This window comes from Dermacentor andersoni, chromosome 3 (genome assembly GCF_023375885.2).
Source record: "Dermacentor andersoni chromosome 3, qqDerAnde1_hic_scaffold, whole genome shotgun sequence".
NCBI lineage: Eukaryota > Metazoa > Arthropoda > Arachnida > Ixodida > Ixodidae > Dermacentor > Dermacentor andersoni.
The window spans coordinates 50,086,243-50,112,114 of record NC_092816.1 but is presented as its reverse complement, the minus strand read 5'-3'; the positions used below and the strand labels follow the sequence as shown (position 1 = coordinate 50,112,114).

Genomic DNA, 25,872 nt, shown 5'->3' with positions numbered 1-25,872 from the left:
GCTTTCTCTTGTACTTCCAATAAGGATGGGGAATTAAGGTAGCAAATTTATGTGAATGGTTGTGTGCGAAAATAAAATGTCTACAAAAACAACTGGGCACACCCAACATCCTCATCTCGAATGTGCAGTCCAGTGAGTTCCTCATTAAAAAGCTGCAAGATGTTGGCATCTAAGTCCAACTAAGCACTTCGACTGTGTTGGGGGGTCTCCGCCTACTGTCTTCGAAGCTTTGCAATCGTTTTCTAATACTCGGAAATTTGCCTTTGGATATGCATGATGTCTTTTGGTTGCAAAGTGTATGTTGAGGAAGGAATAGTGGAGATTCCTGCAATACGTAGAATGACAGGCAGAAGGCCAGCAATACTGGAGCCTTCAAAGCTATTGAATAGAGATGCTACGTTCCTTCGTGTAACGCATATTCTTCTGATCCAAGGTCTAGGAAGTACTGTTATGAATGCCAAGAAACAAGCAATTTTTTATGGTAAGGAATCCATACAAAATTAAAACACGAAGGCACCTATCTTCAGCCCAATGCAGAACAGCTAACAACGCTGGCGCGCACATAGACTGAAAGCGCGCATTAATGCCATACTGCAAATATTGCATGTGTACGGCATTAGAAATAGCCACGTTTCTTTTGCAAAGCTGGCGCATCGTGCTTTTTCAGAAGCCTCTGTGCGTAACTTCTTGAATAAATCAACATAACGCTCTCTGCACCGAACGCCACGTGTTCGAAGGCCTCATTTTTTAACGAATCGTTTTATTTTATTTTCCAACTTCATCATTGTTTCGAACGTGCATCGCAGCTCGGACGTTGCCGCGTCGCTATCATCGCTGGCATCACCACTCATTGCTGCACATGATAAACAAAACAGAACGGAAAATGAAATTCAACGCTGCAAATGGGTAGCAGCTGTTTATGGCTTCAAGGCCGCCAAGCCGCCCTCCGTCATTCGTCCATGCGGCTTACAGTGACATAACAAAATACGAGGAGAATAAGCCTTTAACAACGTGCAGAAGGACCTCCTGTGACCTTACCATGACACGGCGGCGAAGTAGTAGTGTCAGAGGCTGGCAGAAAGAGAGAGAGAGAGATAGAATTTGTAATGACAGAAAGGTGGAGAGGTTGGCCTGAGTGAAGTGCCTCTAGTCTGCTATACTCCACGCGCTGGCAGGAGAGCCCAACAACGATCCTGAACCCAACAACGATGCTAGCCACGGCCGCAGACGCAGCCACATTTTTCTTGATGTGCTGTGTCACCTAGCGGAACGGCAAATCCCACAGCTCGGCCGCGAAACGGCTCCAGTGTCCACACTTGTCGTTTCAGAGCAGCGGCTGTGTCCTTTCCGAAAGCAAGCACAACCGTGCTATCGCTCGACAAACTCCGTTTGACCACGTTGAACCGCGGCAATTTTTTTTTAACCGGGTATTTATTACAATAATTGAAACGATGTATGTACAGGAACTATTTACAATATTATGAACACCAGGTGGTAAAGAAAACGTCACACAAAGCAACAGCTTCCATCGCAACAGAAACTTGAAAGGAGCAGGGAAACGCCCAATCAAAAGTGGATATCAACCCGGCTGACATTCTTGATCGTAAATGTCCTTTATGCGCGTAATCATTTGAGCGAAATGCGATCTTGAGGAAATTGTTCTTTCTCCATTTCGGTCTTGCATGCGAGCTTTCTGTAGGCTATGCAGGCGTATCGGTAAGAACATTATCACGCGAAACTACAAGATATCGGATACTGTGAGGATTTAAATAAAAAATATTTCTGCAAATTGCTATGGAGGACATCCCAGAACAAAGAGAGATTTAATATCGATGCTGTTCCCGCCGCCCTTTTATCGATCAGTACACATCAGATTACGGGGACAAGATACATTTGCAGGAGTGCGCAAAATGCCAGTCGCCCCCTTCTAGAATAACCTTTTACAGCGAAGCTGTTTGTGCGGACCCTGCGCCGTCGTTGTCGGCGGTCGCTAAAACTATCATCATCAGCAATGGCTCGAGCGCCGTCGTCTTCTTCCGCAGCTGGCTTTGTTGCCGCTCGTCATTCCAGCGTAGAATTTCACTTCTCTTGTGTCGTCGTAATGGGGAGGCCGCGTTCACGGGGGCACGATCCATTGCTTAAGGGGGTGTGAGCCATTCATTGCCTTACATGACGGCCAGATCTAATTTTGAAGCACTTTTGAAGAATCGCAAGCGGCAATGCCGCGCGCAGATGTCGCTAACCACGCCACCGAGCAAACTCGAGACATCGAACGCAAGCGACCACGGCGGACTGCGGGCGTACCGTCAGTGACGTCGTTCTCTCCGTCGCAGCCGAACGTGTGTGTGATCTCATTATGAAACGCGAAGACGTCAATCGTCGAACGAATCCAACGAATCGTCAAAACGATTTCAGCGCCCGCATCTCCAGTGGCGGGCCTTGCGCCCAATATGCACGGAGCTTTGGATTAGTGGTACCGCACATTCCATTCCAGCAACAACTGTGGGAAGGCCACAAGTATATAGTGCGGACTCCTGAGGAAGAAGCTGCCTACCGCGAGCGTTAGCGAGAGTTGGCTCGTGAACGGGCTCGCAGTCGTAGGGCCAACTCCAAGCTGCGCGCCAGAGATGCCTACTTTAAACGGCAGCGCCGGGAGGCCGACCCCGAGCTGCGCCATGTAAATCACCGCCCAGAAAGAAACCTGACGCACACACACAAAAAAAGAAACAACATTGCAAGAACAGCAGAATAAAGCACTCCTAAAGCGTGCTTTCCACGCGAAGCACGCAAAAGCGAAAATGAGGCGAAAGAATGGTGAAACAAAAGATTTACAATATAGACTGCTTGCGAAGTTTGACTTGCATGGTGTCTATAACACTCGGTGTAGCTAACACAGCGGCTCTGTTCGACCATCTTCACAAACTGAAAGGAGCGGCGTTTTTTTTTTTTTTTTTTACTAGAAATTACACACTGACACCTTGCCAGTTAGAACTCGGCTTCGGAAAAAGAATATTTTCGTTTCGTCAACTGTCGGCTTTATAACGTACCTGAAACTACTGAACACTCTTTTATGGGCTGAGCCCAGCCAGCGCTTGCTAGCCGCTGCGGAAACGAGACTGCATCAGTTTCTGTATCAGTTTCAAAGGTCGATAGACAAGTTTTGAGGAAGACGAAGAAGATAAAGGACACGTATACAAAAATGCTAGAAAATGTAACACGTGTACATGATACCTGATTAAATCAAGCAGGCTAGGTGGCTATATTTATCACCGCCCCGTTTCAAAGGCGATGCAAATGAATCGTCGTCGTCGTCGTCGTCATCATCAGCAGCAGCAACAGCATCGTATCGTGCCACTTGTCCATAGAGTTCATATCACTATAACTCAAGAGGCAAAGCTCCCCACAGCGAAAATGCATTTAAATCGCTAACGTCTTCGCGTTACGCGTGCGATGCTCTACTGTATCGCACGCGCCATGCGAAGACGTGGGACCGTTACCCACCTGCAGCAAGTTGTTTCTTCATCCACTTTCATTGCCATTAATTTATCATTTCTTTATTTCAATTAGTAAGTAGAGGTAATATGCCCTGTGTTGTCCTTGGCGTCTTTGTTTGTTGGCTTCTTATGTATGATTAATAAATATCGGACCCCTCGGTTAACCCACTTTCTTCTAGTCCAAAGATGAAGAAGTATTTTGTCCCATAGTATACTATAGGCGCATGTTCTTGATGTGTTAATATATAAGGGACGTGCCCTATGCGTCGACCTCATGCATGTGTGCAGATTTCGTGTTCTACTTAGCAGTAAAAGTCGCTTTTCAAATATTCTAACTACGCAGAAAAACTTGTGCCAACTGTAGAGTTCTCTATATTAATAGGCTATTATCACTTGCGGCGGTCCAGAGCTCTTAACCGGAAGTTATTCGGGAACTCCGTTTGTTAGCATAAAGAAAGGCTCTATGTATTGAGTGAGTGCACAGAAATCCCGGAAGTGCGCAGCGAATCTCACAATTTCAAGAACCGAATAAAAGAAAAGAAATAAAACCGCCGATGGTCGCCTTTCTCTCTCTCTCTCTCTCAACTAAACTTCGATGGCAATACAGTCCTCTGCACCGCGCGGCGTCCGAGAAACGCCAGTAGCATCAGACACCGCCGTGAGCAGTGTGTTTTGTGCAACGCAAACCGCGAGGCTGGTTCAGCGCCAGATCCTCGCGAAACGAACTATAGCCGGTCAGGTAGAGCGAGGGTGTAGGCTCCTCAATACCTATCGACTCGGCTGCCATGCCGTTCTCTCTGCAGTCATCCCCCCCCCCCGTCCCCCTTCTCTTCAACCCTCTCCTACGATATCCCTCGGTCATTTCCTCCAGACATATCGTGACGTAGGTTAAAGACGGAGGATGGTAAAAAAGGACGCTGTCTCTTTAATGGCGGGCCGCAAGAAGAGCGTGCAGCCAACGCGCTTCATCGTCTTTCGTGGCGCCGACCTTTGCGCGGGCCACAAAATTTCCCACTATATTACCTAGAAGGAAATCTGGCGCTGAAGTGCTGCGGTATGCATGGTAATGCCGGTAACTCTAGAGTCTGTGAAGGAGCACGTTTACCTAGGTCAATTAATCACAGGGAAGACTGACTATGAGAAGGAAATTCACAGAAGAATAAAAATGGGTTGGATCGCATACGGCAGACATTGTCAGCTCCTGACTGGAAGCTTACCATTATCATTGAAAAGGAAGGTGTACTATCAGTGCATCTTACCGGCGGTGGGAGACTGGAAAATAAGCTTGAGAACAAGTTAAGGACCGCGCAAGGAGCGATGGAACGAAGAATGCTAGGCATAACGTTACGAGACCGAAAGAGAGCGGTTTGGATCAGAGAGCATAGCCGATATTCTATTCAACATTAGGAGAAAAAAAAATGGAGCTGGGCAGGTCATGTAATGCGCAGGTTAGGTAACCGTTGGCACAATAGGCTTATAGAATGGGTACCAAGAAAAGGGAAGCGCAGTCGAGGATGGCAGAGGTCTAGGTGGGGCGACGAAATGAGGAAATCCGCGGGTGCGAGTTGGAATCGGTTGGCCCAGGACACAGGTAATTGGAGATCGCAGGGAGAGGCCTTCGTCCTGCAGTGGACATAAAATGGGATGATGATGATGAGGAGGATGAGGATGAAAGCAAAACATTAGATAACTTAGATGGATAAAGCGTTCTTTGAAAACTTTGTTGTCGTGAATTTCGAAATAATAGGCTGATTATTAGAAGAGAAAATGAAGGTCAAAGTTTCAGTTTTCGAATCTCGCGCCGAGTCCTCAACTACGACACGTCACTGGGACGTCATGTATTCCAAAGTATTTTCTCGTACTTAGGCCGCGTTCCCTCAGCAGAAGTTTCCGAAATTCTCCACATTCGATCGTTGGATTCCTTAGAACACAATGTAGTCTATGTTTATCGCTAAAGAACTGACTAGGCCCTACAAAACGCTGGCGAAATCCTACGTCACAGCGAGGTAGTGCGGGAACATTAAGAAGGCTTCGGCACGCGTGCTTTCTTATTGCGCTTTTTCTGGCTTACCAAACGTTTCGTGGTGAGAGTGGTGTTTTTGATGTTGTAGAAGGGTAATCTACTGATACAGAAGAAAAATTTTTCTCTTTAGTGTCCTTTTAAACATGGTGGGGGGGGGGGGGGGGGAGAGAAAGCTTACAACTTGGGCGACAAGCGCTGTCGACACAACACGTGTTCCCGTTCCTAACCAGCGAACACAGTCACGTATGGTTTGGAGAAAAAGGAAGCTGAGGCTCGAGAGAAAGCCAAAGTTAGAGGCGTGCTCCTCTGTGATAACCGCGACCCGAAGGCACCAGCGATTATGAAACGATATAGCAAGTACAGCACTACGCTTCCTCGACCGAAAACTACGCAGCGCGACAAAAACGAGAGCAGGCGAAACCGCTCGCAGACGATAGAAAGCCTAACAGACGAAAACGAAACGGAACGCGGAAGACAGAGTGCCAAGCAGACGAAAACGAAACAGAACGCTGACGACGGAACACTCAGTGCACGTATTCCAGACGACCATCGAAAGAACGCCTTTGACTGCGCTGCGGAAGCGACTAAAGCTGAATACGTAAAAAATACACACAGAAACTCCTCTGGGTGTTGTGTAAGTATGCATAAGCACTGCGCAACTTGCTCATATCCGTGCCGCAAGGTATCATTATTAACGTTATGAAATTTGCTCCGAACAGTATAAGCTTATCAACCCTTAGCAGTCGTTGTCAACCTTATCGAACTAGATTGGACCCTTATCGCTTGTTATCAACCTTGTCGGACTCGATCCGATTCTCATGAAGCCTTCTTTGTCCTTATCGGACACGATGCGATCATTATCCAGTCTTATTGGTCCTTATCGACAGGATCGTACTTGATCCGCCCCTTATTACCGTTATTACACCTTAATAACATTACCAGAATTGATCCGGCCATTATAAGCCCTTATCCCTCTTTAGCACCTTATCCATCTGCGTCGGACTATTATCAACCGTGATAAGAGCCATTTAACCCATATCACTCCTTATCTTTCTTATCAGATAATTGACTTCTTATCTGTTTGTGTTGCGCGACGTTAAGGAAGCGTTTATTTCTTTAGAAAAAGTTTATTTTGACAAGAAACAATACGAATGCTGAGTCACAATCACGGCACAATTTCACCAGGACGTTCACATATAAAAAAAGGAAACACGACACGTTTTCAATGTAGTCTCCGATTCCTCACTCACCAACATATAATCACATAGACGCACGGAAAAGCACAGTTACACATAAGCTAGATGTCACATGTATAAAATGATGTTCCATATTTACAGTGTACACAATAGTTGTGTACAATGATGATGTGACAAAACACTTTACAGAATTTCGAAGTGGTGTGCATGAGATGTGTATATACAAAAATGATCATGTATACGAGAGGACACACATACAGAAATCACGGGCACCTGCATTCTATGTGCATTAAATGAATACCTCTGATGGTCTGGCTGCAAGAACCAGGCTGGACGAAAATTCAGCCATACGCGTCCATCAGCCACCGACAGGAAACGACATGGCCACTGTCGAAGGAACTCTTCTTCTCTAAGGAAGAACAACTGCTCCGACAGAAACGACAGTAGCTCAGAGTAGAGCCTCTCCATAAGTGGAAACAGAGCGCGGTGACGACGTCCCGTGGCAACTGCCTCGCACCGGTTACGCCATAGACAGAAGGCCCCCGCAGCAATTAAAAGTCGCGCGAAGCGGCCACCTGAACATTACCAGATGTAATGAAGCGGTTAACTCCAAGGCCACGGAAACCAGTATGCACGGCACTCCCAAATATGCTGGCAGCGACACATTGCAACAGCACATGTTCATTGGATTATTCATGGCGGCAATTGGGACACAGCGAAGATGGGTCAACGGCCCACCGTTCTGGCCTGCCACATATTGGAAGTACTTGCCACCCTATACGCCACATGAAGTCGCGTATATAGGTGACCAGGCACAAATGACGCCGTTATCGCATTCCACGGCACATTATTGGAACGTGCGAGGTGGAACAGTGTTTCCACAACGCGGTTTTTGAGAACGTCTACATCAGGACATACATGTTGTAAGTGTCGATAAACGCCACAGCCGTACAGAGTAAAATACAGCTGCGTCTAACACTTGTGGTTCGCGATTTAGGTGCACGCCCGGTAACATGTAACGAATTTTCGTGCCAAAGCAATAGCAAGTGAGTTCACGTGCAGCACACTGATCACGCTGTAACAGGCGGAGCAGGAATGGCAGAGCAAGCAGCCGGCAGCGCACAGACACGGATGGGAACGCGAACCCACCGCGAGAGCGCGGTTGCCCAAGCGCTGCGCGACAGACCAGTTCTGTACTTCCCGACCAGAAGAAGGAACCGAGAAGGGACTGCAGAGACCTAGTAACCCGTAATGGTGGCTGTACAACGTGACCAACGTACCACACTCGGCCGCAAAATGCAGATTGCGCTAAGTACCTTCTTTCTATTAGGGCCGAATCATACCCTTGAACATCTTGAATATTTCGTCTAACATCTTCAAGAATTGAGAGCCACAAAGAGTCTGATATGCCGTCATAGGTGTAATCAAGGCCTAATATACGAATGAAGTCGCTCTTTTGAAGACGGAAAACGGAACTTAGGCGTGTCTGTGGTGAACCAGTGAACAAATAACGACATGTTGACACATTTAGCGCAGCACCTGAAATATTTGCGTAGTCTGTAGAAATTCGAAGGCTACGGGATAAGCGATCTTCACTTCTGAGATGCAATGTGATGTCACATTCCAAGCGAATGAGCCCTCATTGACCACTGCCATTTTGTTGAGTGATGGAATGCCCCCAGTGGAAGGTGATCCAGCGACCACCGAAACGCAGCGGCAGTACGGCGATACGGCGTGTTTGGCGTTGAATTTTCGCGAAATTTGAATTTTCCTGATGCCTACAATGCACCACGACGGCTCTATGTGCTGGTATATAGAGGGATTTTATTCCACCGTCACCAAATATTTCAGTACAAAATTCCTACAATATGTTTTATACATTATTTTCTTAAAATCAATTCGTCTTACGTGACGGACAGGTTTCCTCCTTGGGTAGGAATAGAAATTCGTACGCATTAAAAAAAAAAAAAAGAAAAAGACGCGCACCACTGCAGCTACGATAAAACACAAAATAGGAAAGAGAGAATTATTGTAAAAAAAAATGTTCGTGCATCATCTATGTTTTGGATACGACGTATTGTTCCCAATGTGGTACTACTATATTACACATGTTGTCTCCAAAGAAAATACTGTCATGACTAAGTAAAAAGAAACATACTCAATATTGAACTTATTAGGAATGTTACTTAAGCTTAACAATTATCACAAGCGGTAAAGAAAACATTTATCGATATAGAGAGAATTACCTGGAGCAGGTGAGAGGGTTCCTTGTAATGGTTTCTAAGCAGTCCTGCTATTAAAATTCGGCTCCAGAAAAGTGTCGCTTGCTGAGCGTTTCCTGATGTTAGGAAGGAGGCACTGAGCACAGTCTATTTTGCGCCCGAGTGTGGTACGTTTGCCACGTTGTACAGCCACCATTACGGGTGCTAGCTCTTCGATTTCTGCTCCGTCTCTTACAGCGTTATCAGTGTCCTGCGCGTGAACTCGCCTGCTATTACCTTGGCACAAAAATTCGTTACGCGTTACCGGGCCTGCACTTAAATCGCGGACCACAAGTGTTAAATGCACCTGCATTTTACTCTACGGCCGTGGCATTTTATCGCCACGTACAACAGGTATGTCCTGATGTAGACGTTCTCGAAAACCGTGTTGTAGATGCTATGTCAATCCTTACTGCTCCCTCTAGTCCCCCCAGCGCGCCGCGCATGTTCCGATAATGCGTCGTGGGATGCGATAACTGCGTAATTTTTGCGTTGCCACCTACGCTACTTCATGTGGCGCCTAGCGTGGCAAGTGCTTCGAACTCGTGACAGGATAGAGCGGTGGGGCGTTGTCCCATCTTCGCTGTGTCCCGATTTTCCCCTTCAGGAATCCAATAAACACGTGCTACTGCAATGCGTCGTTGCCAGGGTATTTTGGAGGGCCGTGCATACTGGTTTCCGTGGCCTTGGAGTTGACCGCTTTATTACACCCGGTCGCTGCTCACGTGGCCGCTTTGCGCGACTTTTAATTGCTGCGGGGGCCTTTTGTCTGTGGCGTAACCGCTGCGAGGCAGTTGCCGCAGGACATCGTGGCCATGCTCTGTTTCTACTTCTGGGGAGGCTGCACTTCGAGCTACTGTCGTTTCAGTCAGAAGAGTTGTTCTTCCTTGGGGAAGAAGTGTTCCTTTGACAGTGGTCATGCCGTTTCCTGTCGGTGGCTTAATGTTAGAGTAGCCTGGTCCTTGCAGCCAGATCATCAATAGCTTTACGAATGTACGTGGTAGGTTGGCGCCCGTGATTTATGTGTGTCGGTGTTCTTTTACGCATGATAATTTTTGATATACACATCTCATAGCATCACTACAAAAATATGTAAATTGCCTCGGTCAATATCATTATTGTACATAACCATTGTGTACATTGTGTATGTTCATCATTCTATATAGTATTACAATTAGTTTATATGTATCTGTGCGTTTCCGTGGATCTGCATTGTTATATGTGAGTGAGGCCATGTGGACTATGACGTTTCTTTGAAGACGTGCTGTATGTAGAATGCTTAGTACTTTGCATATGTTATCGTCCTAATCGAATTGTGCCGTCATTGTGACTCAAAGTGTTCGTACCGTCTTTTGTTGGAATAAACTTTCTTTTTCTCAGAAAGATATGGTTGATACCTCTTTCATGGCAATCGGTAGAACACGAGAATGAAACTTTTATTCACAGAAGCTGTTGCATGTTTGCTTTATGAACTCGCGTTCCTATACAGCGAGAGGCTCACGATTTGCGGGTCGGTGACCGTGTTGCAGGTTTGCTTGGCACGCGGCGTCCTTTTGGCGAGCGGCGACCTGCTGCTGAGCGTACTTCGGCGAAGAGCCGAGCATTTCGCTATCGGCTCCGTAGTGTTTTGGGAAGGCCAGTTCACCCGGTACTCTCTGAAGTCTAATAAGTTTACGGGAAAGCTAAAACTCTGATATTATCAGTGTAAACGTGGCCGCAAATTAGGGTCGCCGCTAGGGGGACTCCAAGACAATGGGAGTCAAGAGTGATTTTAAAGGGAACAATCTTACTATGCCTGCATCTCCTTAATATGGCTGGCCTGTACGGTCGATTGTATAGGAGGGCGCGCACGAACTGGAAAACACACACACGCTGTTCTAACAAAGTTTAGAGGACGATTTATGGCCTCTGTAGCAGCTGGGGTATCTGTGCCATCGCAGTAGCAGAAGGCGCAATATTTAAATTCGATTTGCCCTGCACTTCGTGAACCAGTCCACGCTCTTCGGTGCCAGTTCATGCTGGAGCACAGTCAGCCCGGCAGCACCACCGGCACAAGCCCTGTGAAGTATGCTCCTTCTGCGACGAGTACACAGGCGCGACCGCTGCCTCGTCTCCCGACTTTCCTGAAGTTCCTGCTGCGGCCTCGCTCGCACCGCCGGATGGCGCTCGCCTCCGCGCATCTCGGTGCTGTATATGACGTACGTGGTAGGGACGGAAAGGGCGCTAAAGGGAAGCAATATTGGGTTCAATCTGTCATACAAGCAGGCGGGTAGAAGTAGTAGAGCAGAAGCTTCCAGGTTCCAGGTGCTCCTTCTGTCAGTCTGTCAGGTTCAATCTGTCATACAACAGGCGGGGAGAAGTAGTAGAGCAGAAGCTTCCAGGTTCCAGGTGCTCCTTCTGTCAGTCTCTCATGTTCAATCTGTCATACAAGCAGGCGGGTAGAAGTAGTAGAGCAGAAGCTTCCAGGTTCCAGGTGCTCCTTCTGTCAGTCTGTCAGGTTCAATCTGTCATACAACAGGCGGGTAGAAGTAGTAGAGCAGAAGCTTCCAGGTTCCAGGTGCTCCTTCTGTCAGTCTGTCAGGTTCAATCTGTCATACAAGCAGGCGGGTAGGAGTAGTAGAGCAGAAGCTTCCAGGTTCCAGGTGCTCCTTTGTCAGTCTGTCAGGTTCAATCTGTCATACAACAGGCGGGTAGAAGTAGTAGAGCAGAAGCTTCCAGGTTCCAGGTGCTCCTTCTGTCAGTCTGTCAGGTTCAATCTGTCATACAAGCAGGCGGGTAGAAGTAGTAGAGCAGAAGCTTCCAGGTTACTAACAAGCAAAGTCATATACAACGTCTGGCTAATATTTGTGGACAGGAAGGCGGGAATTGAGGTCTGAAGTTTAACGATAAAAAATTGGGTGTTATGGTATTCAATGAAAACAATGAAAAGACAATGTCAATACAGGGCCAGAAAATATTTCGGGTAGAAGAATATAAATAGCTTGGTATATGGATAAACGACGCCAATAGATATATGGAAACACAGGGGGGAAAACAATAACAGTAAAGGAGAAGCGAAATGCAGCCATAATAAAACACAAAGCGCTATGGGGATACAATACGTACGAGCTGCTCCGGGGTATGTGTAACGGTGTAATGGTTCCAGAACTTACATTTGGGAATGCGGTTGTTTGCTTGAAATCACGGGTCCGATCACAACTCCATGGCAACCAAATGTTAGTGGGGCGCCTCGCATTGGTGGCCCACGGGAACACTACAAACGAAGCTGTGCAGGGTGATATGGGCTGGGCCAGTTTTGAAGTGAGGGAACCCCAAAGTAAGATTAACTATGAAGAAGGAGTGAGGAATATGGAAGAAAGTTAATGGGTTGAGAGATTGTTGAGGTATTTGTACAGGAAAAACACTGGTTCACACTGGAGGAAAAGAACTGTGAAGCTTACCAGCAATAATGCGGCCTGTAGGGTGAGCAACACAGCAACAAAAACGTCAAGCTGTAAGTCACAGAGGCTGAAATAATCTCATGGGGGGCGGCAATGGAAAAGAAACCTGCTATGAGTAATTACTTAAGAGGAAAAGACGAAGTCAGGAAAGAAACAATTTATGATAACTCAAAGGGAAGCTCATTACTTTTCGAAGCGAGTTCACGATGCCTTAGAACACGTACTTGTAAAGCGGGATATAAGAAGGAAGAAGAAGAATGTGCTTGCTGCGGTAAAGCTAGGGAAACGAAGGAGCATGTTTGGTTAGAATGTGAAGATATCTGCCCAGCGGTCAATTTAGGCATCTCTTGCCTCCTTGAAGCCCTTGGGTTCAGCAAGGGCGGAGGGAAAGTAAATATGTCCGCAATAGAGATTGGATAGAGGCCATTGGAAGATTGGTGGAAGCAGGCAAACGACGAACAACGGAGGCGTGCAAAACGAAAGTTCCCAGTGGAAGTTCAGAAAGTTTGGTGATGGGAATTCTTCGCTAGTTTTCTTTCTCCTTTTTTTCTTTCTTTTTTCCACATTGGCAGGACATTAGGCATCATAATAACCAGAGCTCGGCTGCACAACCTACCACCCCGTTCCAACGGGCACGCTTATAGCATCCATCCATCCATCCGTGGCGGCATGCTGTGTCGCTGCAGTGTTTCGCAGTTTGTGCGTATGGCACGTACTGTGCCTGCTTTCCTATGCGACGAAAATGCAGGTGCTGAGCTGTGGAGGTCGCGTGCTGGGCTGCGACAGTGTAAACATTAATATCGTCCGTAGCCCGACGAGAGCGCTCGGAGTCTCAACAGCGTGCTGGCCACGTTTGCAGAAGCAGCACGTAGTAAACACGCGCCAGCAAAATGGCTCCAACGCGTGCACTCAGCCTCGAGGACACCCGAGCCCGAAAGAAGCGTCGCGCGTAACAGGAGCGCCTTGGCTACGCAGCGAAACGTGGTGCAGACCGCGTGTGTATGTATACAATGTATGCATACGATCGCGATGATTAGTTGAATTACGCACAGCCCCATCATTTCATTGCAGTTTGACACTTATGCCACGATGCGATGTGCCGCGTGGGGCAGTGATAATGCTCAACCTTCCCAGAGATTACGGACTACGCAGTCGGGATTACGCAGACCAACAGCAGTGGTGCATGCAAGGTAACGTCTAGCGTCAACTCACCGCTCTCGTATTGGACTGAACGCTGCAGAAATCGTAAGCTCGCCGCCAACATCGCCGCTAATTATCGTCAGTCAGTGCAAACAGCATATGAAGCTTCGCTTACATCGACTCGCATAGTGCCTGGTGTCTGCAAAATTTTTGTTTCTTATCTAATTGGCTGACAGAGGCGAGGAGCACGCAGAAGTGGGGATGGTTTCGGTGGGAACGAGGTGGTGCACTCAAAGTAGATATATAACCGGGCAAAGAGAGTGGTGCCAGCGTCTCCGGTCGGTTCGCCTCCACTTGCTCCGCTTAAGGCGGCTGGCCGAAAACTGTGCGACGGTGTGCAATGGAAAGTCAAAGATGTCGCTACAGTGGATTCTCGGCGAAGAGGAGTTGGCAGAAGGATGCCGTGCACGTGCATAAAGGCCTTGATTTACACTGCCACGCAATAAATTCAGTTGTACGCAAAGAAAACCGTTCTCGCTGGCAGCTCCGATAGCCAGTGCCGGAGGGATCCGGTGGGCAGCCATCTTCTATTCTTTTCGGAACGGCGCAGTTTCCAGTTGTTCCGAAAAACAAAGAGAAATTCAGTTTCGTTCGGCATACCATTGAATCTTTAGTGCGTGTACGCCTCTTCGCGACGAGCTGAGCTTTCACGGTTTTTTGACGTTGCGTATATCAGGTACGAGAAATAGACGCAGCCCGAAAATTTTTTAACAATAGCCGAGGGCTAATATTGAAAAAAGGCGTAAAATAAAAAAAAACTTAGAATACCTTGTACGGCTTAATCATGCATAATCGGCGTGTGGGCGTCATATCAGATTGATTGTTTTCGCAGGTTTAGTGACGTCGCGCGACAGACAGACAGGCGAAGTGGGCCAGGCCCGAACATTTTTCTTGAAGGGGCAGCGTAATATGACGAAGACGGAAGGCAGGAACAAACAGGACAGCACTGTTCCTGCCTTCCGTCTTCGTCATATTGCGCTGCCCCTTCAAGAAGCCGGGGACCTTCTCCATCGGCGTCGCCACCGCTGGGAGGCGGCTCTGAAAAGTTCAGAGTTGGCAGACCAGCTCTGGGCCGTCCGGCAAGCCAAAGATGCCGCCCGAGTCCAAGGACTTGGAGCCGCCACCTGAGGCCACCACAACGAAACTGCCGGCCATTCATTAATAAAGTTTCTTCTCTCTCTCAAGATGTTCAACCAGTACCAACTCACCTAAATGTCAATCCTTCTACGAAAATTTTTCACCACTCGGGGAGGCCTAATGGCAGAAATGGAATAAAAACAGTGCGGAATACCTTTACGTTGTAGCACCCCTGAACTAGCTCCGAAAATGAGCGCGAATGAAATGGAACGAGGAGCTACTTCCCCACCCGGCTTCGAGCTACGCGTAATACTACCGCAGTAGCGTCGTAATCCCAGCGATAAGTGAGAGCAACGAACTATATAAGCAAATCGTTATAAAAATAAAGTTGGAAAACGCCCACCACTATTTGCTTCGGCAATGAAATTCAGTTTCGATGGTCCCTTGTATGTTATGTACGCTCGCGTTTATATTTATAGTTCGCTCAGTTGAACAACGAAAAGTAAAGCGGCCGCGCGATTTCCTGCTTCAGTCTTTTCACAGTGGCACTGCAGGTGCCAATGAAACAAGCTAAAAAAAGTGAGCTAGTAAAGAGAGTGGGGGGAGGGTGAAGAGGGGATAGTCCTCAATCGCATGTGCTTTTTTTCGTAGTAAAAATCCTTAAAAAAGCATCTCGCGCTGAAAGTTGTCACTTTTCCCGTTCCGGTACACGCTCGTGTTGACACTCCGTTCGACGCTTCTGACTGAGTAGGCATCCGGAACACAATAACGCACCTGCAAGCTTCAGTTGCAGCTTGCGACGCTCTTCTTGCTTCGAAGTTTGCACTTCGCCTTTGGGCTCTCGCGTGTGTGCTCTTCTACAGTCGGTGCGAGTAAAGGAAAGCTCGTTTCTTTTGTTCAGGCTTGCTGTCCGTGCGCGTCGCTAAGTTGTGCGTGCTCTTTAGGGAAAGCGTTGCTGTTCAAATGTGTATTAGTTCCTTCTTTATTTTTATTTGTCGTCGTTGTAGCGCTATCTGCATTTTATGCTCAAAACAACTGAAAGCGTGAGAGAAAAGAAAGAAAGAAAAATTCACCGACGAATACGATACTCCCTAATGCGCAATTTGAGCGCAGCTCAGTACGTGTTTTCATTTCGCGATATATTGGCTGGTGCGGACAACCTGTCTTGTACGGCACGTTGCAAACGGAGCGAAGTGGGGCGCGACTGTCTCGTTAAACTGGAGATCGCGAGACGCAGCGCCTGGGTGACGCGTGGGTGCGATTCACGGTAGCCGCCGCAGTCAGACCTGCCAGACGACGCGGGCTACTCTGGCGCCATCTCGTAGTCATCGTCGCCGCACTACGCTTTTCTCCTCAAGCTTTCGCCACCATACCCTCCTCCTCCGCTTTCCTCCTCGCGTTTTTCATCCCTCGCTGCGCTCCGCTCTCGCTCTTCTCTCCTTCGCTGCGATCGCTCGCTCGGTTACGCCGACGCCTACACTCACCGCATGAACGGGCTCCTAAGAGCTGCGTTCTAAAAAGATCAGAGGGGGAAAATGCAAGAAAGGATCGCACGCTGCGTGTCTACGGGGTGTGTTTTACATGCTGTCCGCTTTCTGTCATCGTATGTATTCGACGAAGTATTGTAAATGAGCAGGCATAGTTACAAAAAAAAAAAAAACTGAGCAGGGAACTGACGTTGACACTAGTCTACTTATTCTCCGTTCGCCGCTTCCAGCAACAATATTTGCGAAGACGCTTGCGTAAACTTGGCCGCTTTTGTTGATCACGGTTGCAGAAGGAAATCGCGCAAGTAGAGCGTATGAAACATTCGTTTCACTTCCCTTACTAAGAATCTGAAGCTCGTCTGTAGGGTATGTGCATGCTTGTAAACAAGGAGACGTGGTATACAGGCAGAAAGACCAGACGTACCATGTTTACACCTGTCTACAATTCATTATTTGCATACACATACACGGGCTTAGATTCAGAGCTAGTTGTGAACGTTTTTTTTGGGGGGGGAGGGCGGGGGGCGCTGACGTGTAACTACACTCGCATCCTGTATATTGCCTATCCTGATCGCCATTCTTCATACACCTCTTTTCCTCCTCTCTCCCTTCCCTCTGAGCAGAGTAGCTGACTAGAGGGCTGTTAAAGAGACAATGAAACGATTTTGACGATTTTGTACAAACGTACTGAGTCGTTCTAGGTACTTCTGATAAGTGACGCATCTAAGTGCTCCGCGTAAAGCGTGTAATTTATTACAAGGTTTTATATATGTGCGTCGCTACCAACTGCGTCGGCGTAGCTGCCCTGTGTTTTCAGGCGCCCCCTCCCGATTGACGTCAGTTGGGTAAGCTATCCAATTGGCTACCCCGGTCGCGTCATCGATAATTTTTCCAACTTTATAGTGCTGTTCCTAATAGATGGAATGTTGGTTAACTTGTTTCTATAAAAAAAGATAACGCAAATAAAATACATAACGATAATTTATCGCATTTATCACTAAGCTCAAGCACATCCGGCACACAGCAAGTGTCGTCTGCTTGTAAGACGACGTTCTCCGTGTTGACACCAGCTAGGCGGTCAGTGTTGCTGGTCTTGAGTTTTCTTTTTGCGAGTACCGCGGATCGCCCTTGTTACGTTGTGGGCTACAAATCTACCGATCGGCAACATGTCAAGCTGCGACATCGTATCCCTGTGCAAGGCAACATGCGAGGGGTGAAGCTGCAGCGCATCGGGCTGTCGCTATCCAATCGGGCGCCAGCGTGTACGCGTGAGCGGCCGTCACTTCACGCCCGAGGATTACTACCACAGTAGAGAGTTTTAGCATGTCTAGTATACGGGCAAACGTAAGTGCAAGCGGACCGGGCCTGGGCGTTTTACCGCATGAGGGGAGGCGCAGACGTGAACGGCCTGCACGGTCCAGCCACATGGTGACACAGAGCTCAACCAGACAAACACTGAGCTAATATAGCAGTAACCGAGTGTATTCTACCTTGCTGCTAACGTAAAGTTTTGGCAGAAGCGTAATCGTGAACTCGTTGTCTTTTTAGATGTTCAAAACATTTTACACTTGGTTATACAATAGTAGGTATCTGTTTGGCTGGTTAAGTACTGCGACACCAGGTGGCTGCACCGTGCAGGCCGCTCGGCCCGTTCACGTTTACGCTAAGCCTTCTCATCACAACGGTAGCAGTATGGAGGGGCTTTATTTTACGCCTCCGCCCATGCGTCAAAACGCCCAGCTCACCTGCGGTTACCGGAATACTGGACACAGTCGGCACTGCGACAGAACGCGTCGCAACGCACGCTGCTTGGATAGCTCTCGCGGGAGATCGACGGCCAGGCGTCTAGCTGAGAGGTTGGAGAGACTTCGCGCGCTGGCTCTAAGGCAACCGGAAGTAGACGACACGACGTCACATCATGACGCAGAGCCAGAGTAGGCGGACCTTAGCCCCGATCACTCGGCAAACGAGTTGAGATGGGAAAGCATGGCTAAGGAGGAGGGTAACTTGTAATCGTCTGTAGCGCTCTTAATATGAGACGCTTCACTTAAATTGCGGCGCTAATGCTTTACGGTAGCTGTACCCTACGCGTCTACAAAATTTGTCCAAGCCGTTTCAAGGGCCCTTTAACGCAGGCCGATTTCACCCGTTTTCTATCTTCTTGTTCGCTATTACCAGCTTTGTACAATAAGCTTTTCCAAGCACGTTTCTATTTTTTTTTTGTGAGTGAAAACTTCGATAGAAGTAATAATGCTACCTTGCGGAAAAAAGAAATTACACGAGAGGCGTATTTCGTTTTTTTTCCTACTCTATGCACTTCTTATTGATTTCCTTTTGTCAGCCCGGAATGTAACGGGGCGGCACCATCGCATCTACATTACGTCAAGCTCTGCATGTATAGCTTCTCTAGGCGTTTCTTGGCAGCGGCGTACCGATATTCGCCTCTTGAGTAACAGCTATCGAATCAATGGTTCCGCCGAAAAGAAGAAAAAAAGAGAGAGAAATAAATAAAACAGACAAGTACTTCGTGATTCCGAGTCAATGAGTGGGCTAGTTTGTGTATAAGCTCGTCGTTGCACAACGGAGCGCGGAGTCATCGTGGCGTTCGACACGCGAGCACCGTGATTGTTTCTACAAGCCGAGCCCACTCAGAGCAAGCGGCATGGAACGCCCGCGCATGGCGTCCCGCTATTCGTGCCTGCGTTTCATCACGCACCTGGGACTCGAGCCCTAGCGTTTCTCACTATATTACCTAGAGGGAAATCTGGCGCTGCTGCGCTGTGGTATGCATGGGAATGCCGGTATGTTGTGACTTCGGATTGGCCATAGTTCTCGGAGAGCCAGGCAAGCACCGTTCCGTCTGTCACAATTATTCATATTCTACTAAAACTGCACGTAAAAAAGTTGCTTTAGCTTTATTACTACACAAGAACATGTATTGTCTAACTATTAGTACTTGTTATTGCGTGTGCAATTATATGATACGTAAAAAGTATCAGCGGGCCGCTAAAGTCGGAGGACAGACGACAAGATTCGCGCTCACTTTGAAACAGTTTGTCGTCTGTTCTTGCTTTTCTTCCCTTCGTCATGCATTGTAGGCGAGTAAAGATGCAATTTGCGTGAATGGAAACATTTCATGAAGATTTTACTTTAGGGAGGCGTTATTTGTGTAGCCATATCCACGTTTTAGACGAAGCCTCTTGCAACACCAGCCAACGCAAGCCTCGCAGACACATACACCGTCATTGCCATGACGGCACAGCGCCCCTTAAGAAACTCCCATAGACGGTGGCGCCAGATTTCCCTCTAGGTGTTACAATGAGAAACTCTATGTTCGAGCCCATTGTGGATGGCGGCTACGACTGTGTGTGTTCTCGTTCGCGTGCTCGCGCAGCTCCTGCTATTTTGCCGTCCAACGCGAGTGCAGCAGGCCCGATTCTCCGGTCCAGAGACGTATAAGCGAGAGCGAATACTAATTACTCACTGGCGATGCGAGGGCATAAGTTACGAGCGAATTCAAATTACTGAGCTTGCGTTCTGGGCGGTGGTACACCAGTAATGACGCAACGACCGCACGCGGTATTTCGTACTTATATTGGTGCGGGCATCGGTATATAACAGCATCTTTCTAAGCGCGTATATGCGAACTTTGTGCCAGGGTATGCGACGAATGTGGTATATTCTGGAATGATCCTTTTGCTGGCGACATTGCCAAGCAATAGCCTCAAGCTTGCGCGTATATTTCTTTCTACCTCTCGTGTTTCTTACCCTTGAAAGAGAGAGAAAGAGAGAGAGAGAGAGATCGTAAAAGAAAGTGTAATAACAATACTGCGGCATCAGCGAACGTTCGGCTGCCAGGAAAGCACTGTCGTTTATCGTTCTGGTCCCGTCTCGTTAACTGCGCTGTTTTTGCCTTTACGGTCATATATTAACCAGAGGAAGCGCTCCTTTTATTTTCGCTTCAGTCTTGCCTCGTGGAAACGCGAACTGCTGTGCGTTGAAGTTTAACGAAGCCGTTCGTCTAGGGAGCTAAGTTATGCACATAATTGCTTCGGCCTAAGGGAACCGAGGAATCAGATTACATTTTAGTATACTTTGTAGACCAATAAATTGTTTCATGGGGTCGTTAATTACCTAAATGTAGTCATGTACGCTGGTATACTGTCTGTCGCTGCTTCCACCAGTACTTTCCGCCCAGAATGCGCCGCACGCTACTTTTCCTCTCTTTGTTGAAGTGCTGTGTCGTAGACTTCGTTAACACCGTCGTGGAATGTCTTAAACGATCAGCTCGTGGGCTAAGTCGAAAAACCTACGCACACACACACACACAAAAAAAAAGCAAATCTGTACTTTCGCAAGGGAACGAAGTGTGCGTATAGGATCGATAATAGGCGTCTTACCGACTTTTCTCAATCAGTAAAATTACGTTTCGTTTATTCACGGCACCATTTTTTTAAATGACACCTAAGTACATTTGCGAGCGGTTGGGAATACAATATCTGGTTGTTGTATTTTAGAAATGGCTTCTTGCCCTTCCGGAACATGGTCAAGTCCTGCTGTGTTCGGTAACGAGCTTGGCGCTAGATTATTGGAAAAGTGCGGTCGCATAAATTATGGTAACGATCCATTTCATCTTCTGTTCTTTTAATCCTTCCTCATTGACCTGCACGCTGCCTACCCGGCCTTATCGCCATCCATCGGCAGTTTGTCGCGTGGATAAGATAGCCAGTCGAACGTTCTATCCCTCGGTCACTCCGGGGATGGACATATAGGAAAAGGAGACTGAAACGCTCAGAAGTCTTCACATTTCATACGAGTCACTGCAATGCGATATTGTGAGATCCAATAATTGCAGTACGGTGGAATTATAATTACATTATGATAGCACTTATATTCCCCCGCTTCGGTGTGCCTCATATCAGATCGTTGGTTGCGGCACGCCAAACCTCAGAACTTAATTTGAATTTTTTAGCTTCCGGGAATAAAGCCAACTAAACCCACGTTGCAAAGACCAACAACCGCTCACGGCTGCTACAGCCTTGAAGTTTTATGTAGTTTCCGGCATCTGTAACCAGAGGGAGCTTTTTGCGTAACCTATAGAGTAAGATGCAATTGGAAGATTGGTGGAAGAAAAGTAGGGAAACGTCAAAAAAACGGAGACGTACAAAAGCAAAGTTCGCAATAGGGGATCAGAAAATTTGGTTGTGAGAGTTCATAGTGTTTTTTTTTTACTTCTTTAACCTAGGTAAGACGTTAAGCAGTATAATAGCAAGAGCTTGGTGGCGCAGCCCACCACCTCTTTCCAAAGGGGATGCTCATAATATCCATCCATCCATCCGTCCATCCATAGAGCTTGAAAGCCTTAGTACGTGTAGTCGCGGCTTCTCACCTGCACCCGCTCCTTCCACCAGAGGTCAGCCCAGGGCGTCTCGTTGTTGCCTGCGGCGCTGCCGCTGCTGCTACCGCTGCTGGTGCTGCTGACGTTGCCGTCTGACGACGTCATCGCGTCCTCGCCGGCTGACGTCATCAGGCCGGCCATGCGGACTCACGCAGCCACGGCCGCGGCAGCGAAGGCGTCTCCGCCTGTGGGGCGACAGGAGAGACACACCGAGGATATAAGGCTCGGGGTACGAGGCTCCTTGAATAAGACTCAAAAAGGAGGGAGTCAGCATACTGCCTCCTTTCTTTAAAAGAAAAGGGTCATGGATGTGCATGTTTATAAAGAGCCCAATGTGAAAGAAGCGCTGTTGGTCTACTGGTATCTCGGGAGTAAGCGGAAGATTACCAAGTTATTGAGCACCTGTAAAAAAGATGCGCCTGATATGAAAGCGTTATGACGTAATAGTTCTGCGGAAGCTCACATGGTGGAGAGAAGTAATTAATTAAGGAAAAATTGAGACATCCACCCATTCGTAGCAACTGCTACAAAGGAAACCCATAAGGGTTCCTCGAAAGAAAAGCCTCGCAGTTGAAGAAAAATTCTTCCTGGTCCGGGACTCGAACCCGGAACCACCGCCATTTCGGGGCAGCCGCTCTACCATCTGAGTAAACCCGGCGCCTAGCAGATAGCAGGACGAAGTCGAATGCGTCAACAACTCGAAGCAAAGGCAAGAGTTTGACTCAGATGGTAGAGTTTGAGCTCAGATGGTAGAGCGGCAGCCCCGGAAGGGCAGTGGTCCCGGGTTCGAGTCCTGGACCAGGAGGAATTTTTCTTCAACTGCGAGGCTCTTCTTTCAAGGAAACCGTATGGGTTTCCTTTGTAGCAATTGCTACGAACGGGTGCATGTCTCAATTTTAACTTAAATAATGAAAGCGTTATACACCAGGTACACCGAAACTGCGCCCTCTGCACGGAATCAACGGCGTACAAAAAAAAAAAAACAATAAAATGACAAGATAAGAGGGACTCTCAATTTAATGGAATCTGGGGAAGTTTGCTTCGTCGCTCGGTTGTAGCAAATGCTACTCGTGAGCTGCATGCGTGTCCCTATAGTCAGTCAAGCGATAGAAAATTCCGTCAATGTTGCCGTCATTCGTGCGCCCACAACCTTCTGCTATTTCTTGTTTTTCAACTTCAATGAGATCGGGAAAATTATTAAATTAAAAGAAAGATATAGGCTGATGAATACCAGCTCGATCCCGTAAATGTAAGGCCGAAATTTAAGTCAGTGCAGTTGGAAATCACGCGGCGCTTTGCGACGCTAGTACAAGACATAGACATCAGGCGCCGCCACCGAAACGCAGATGTTTAGACCATCTGTAAAAAAAAAAAAAAAAAAAAAAAAAAAAAAAAAGGAAGAGGAAGAAAAAATAAAAGGAGGGATGAGATCCAAAGAACTGGAGTCAGTGCAAGCGCGTACATAGTGGTGCAATGCAGAGATTGGTGTTTTAATGACGAAAGTGAGTGGCTAGACGGCGATAAATGTAGCAAAAACCTGATCAGGTCTGGCAGGCTAGGCGAGTGTTATTATGAAAGAGCGCCAATTTCTTTCTTTCCTTCCCTCCTCTATCTCCCTGACAGCCTTGTTTTCCCCTTTACCATTCCCCCGGTGTAGGGTAGCCAACCGGACGATATTCTGGTTAATCCCACTGCCTTCTGCTTTTCTCTTTACCCCCCCCCCCCCCCCCCCCCCCCCCCCACGCTCCCCCTAAAGCGCTATAAACACGCAGGACGCAGAAAAAGAAACACAAACCACACGCGCTCGCTCACAACTGGCGTTTAATACACGTATGGAAAAAATGTACGCATAGAAAATGGACGCGTCGCGCATGTCAAGACGAGGTGCAAAAAACAGCATGCCTCTAAGGTGCGCGTTAGCAATCTGGGATCAGTCTGGGACGGATGCGGACGTGGGAGCGGCCCGCTCCCACGTCGGGACAGAGAGGCCGAGCGCCTGAAACGGCAGGGGGGCTCGACCTCTCTGTCGCGACGTGGGAGCAGCCCGCATCAGCCCCAGACTGATCCCTCAGGACCTAAATAAAGTTCTTCATGCCATACCATACCGATTAATAAAATTTAATTATTTATCATGTAGCTATAAGGATCGTTGGCTTACACAAAGTGCGGCGTCCTTGGTGATACGACAGGCTTCCGAGATTCCCCGTGTGGTTCGGTTAGGGTAGCGAAACAAAATGACTGTGTTTTCGAAGATGGGTTTACAAGGACACGATTTGCAATGTAAGGCGAGATGAGAGGATGGCGCGCCGTTTAATGAATTTCTGTGCTCTCCGAGGCGTACGTCGACACATCTGCCTGTTTGGCCAACGTACATACGATAACAGCTTAGGGGAATTTTGTATACTATCCTTGGAAGTGGAACTTCTTAAGGCCGCAGGTTTGCCATATGCACCTGATCACATCAGTTTGTGAGAAGCTCGTGGCGCGGCTTTGGCGCCTCGTCCACGGTGAGTGTGGCATGGACACGACGCAGGGGTATACCCTGACTGCTGCACTAATGCACCTTGTTACGCTATTAAAACACGGTTACTCTACGGCCAAAAAGCTGCTCATAAACGTAATCTGCTCCGATGAAGGAATCTTCTGCTACTGAGTTGTCTTGGAGGGGTTTTGATAAAAGGCCGAGTACCCTGAAAAAAGAAAAAAAAAAAGGAAAGGAGAAGAGCTCTCGCCCTCAGTCTGAATTTTTATGCTGCACGCATGAAGTGATGATTTGGAAACTTCGACAGAAAGAACGAAACAATAAAGCAACAGCTATGCGAGGAAACCCGTGCGTGCGTTGCCATGAAGGCATACTGCTGATCAGCGACACTGGGTGGAGCAGAGACCCAAATTCGGAAATGTTTTTGTCACCTTATTACTTTTAATAAAGTTCGCCAAACAAGTGACTAAGGCTTCTGCTGACAAGTGCGCTATCGTGGGTATGCTTAGACAGACTGGAACGATGCACAATTCACAGCTGAAAACGCGGCAAAAGTGCCATTTTTTCTCGAATTCGGGACAATTTTTGTCCCGTATACATTTTGCGTTCATCGAACGCCAAAACATTTTTTTTAGCCATGTATTTACGTTCAAGATTAGCAGCGTCAGACAATTCATTAACAGCGACAGAATTTCTATACGAGCGCCCAAACATGCACTAAGCTGTGTTCTTTTTTTTTTTTTTTTTTTTTTTTGCGGTGACAATAAATGCAGCAATAATAAGATGACGGCCTAAATAGGGGTCGCACATCAAAGTACAGTTTCTCCAAATTTCTAAGACCTTCGCATAATCGCGAGAATAGGCATACATTTTAATATTCTTTTCACGTACAGCGTCTCGGAACTGCACTTTATTGTGAAACTGAAATGACAGTTTCTCAGAAGATATTTTAGAAAAGTTGTTTAGTGATGTGCCACCATTTTAGGGAATCGAAAATGGTGAGGGTTGATTTATTGGCTGGGGTGTTTGGAGCGGAATAACTCTTCTGCACTCAAAAAGAAAAAAAGAAAACAGAAAGGGAGGAAAAAATAATTTATCTGGTATTGACAAGACAGATAAAAAAAAAAAAGAAGAAAGAATTAGAGAAAGATGTATTCATTTTTCTCCAAACCGCCCAATTTTTGGCCTGTCTCCCACGGTGGGTGTGTGCCGTGTGTACCGAGGAGGATCATCATCACCACCACCACCACCACCACCATCTCGTCTCCCGTGACCGTGGCATCCGCTGCACAAGTATACACCGCCATAGGCCTCGCACTCGAGTGCGACAAGAGAACGCAGTCTTATGTTTTCCTTCTTCACAATTTGTTTTCTTTTGTCGTATGTTTGGCGAATGGAACAACACCTATTCGCCTGACTTTTCAACACTATATTGTCGGTTCAGTTGTTTGAAACCTGAAATAATGAGTAATAGCTTTTTCCCATCCTAGTTTATAAAACATTGGTGAGCAGGCGCGACACTTCTCGCCAAACAGCAAAGATCGGCTAAAACATGTCACTGCCGTTCGACCTTTCTTTCTTTTGTCTTAATCGAGAAGGAATTCTTTAAATTCGATTGTCGGCTAGCTGTAGGCAAGCATGCACGCGACACGTACGGCCAGCTAGGCACTATAGCAATTAGGAAAGAAAGAAAATACAGGCGGACACGTAATTACACGACACAACAAGTACGCATACTGCGATCAGCGAAATACTTTAGGTGAGCCCTCGAGCTTCAACGCTCTAATTGTTGCCGCAAAACGTGCGGCGCGCAT

At 47.4% G+C, this 25,872-nt stretch overlaps 1 protein-coding gene across 1 annotated transcript in view; it reads right to left on the bottom strand.

The window, feature by feature from the left end:
* Window positions 1–25,872, bottom strand: part of LOC126548455 (uncharacterized) — a 255,240-nt gene that overhangs the window by 35,762 nt on the left and 193,606 nt on the right. Inside the window, exon 3 of the mRNA XM_050196647.3 lies at window positions 21,568–21,761. Within this exon, the coding sequence (XP_050052604.1) occupies window positions 21,568–21,717 (150 nt within the window). The 5' untranslated portion in view covers window positions 21,718–21,761. The remainder of the gene's footprint in view (window positions 1–21,567; window positions 21,762–25,872) is intronic.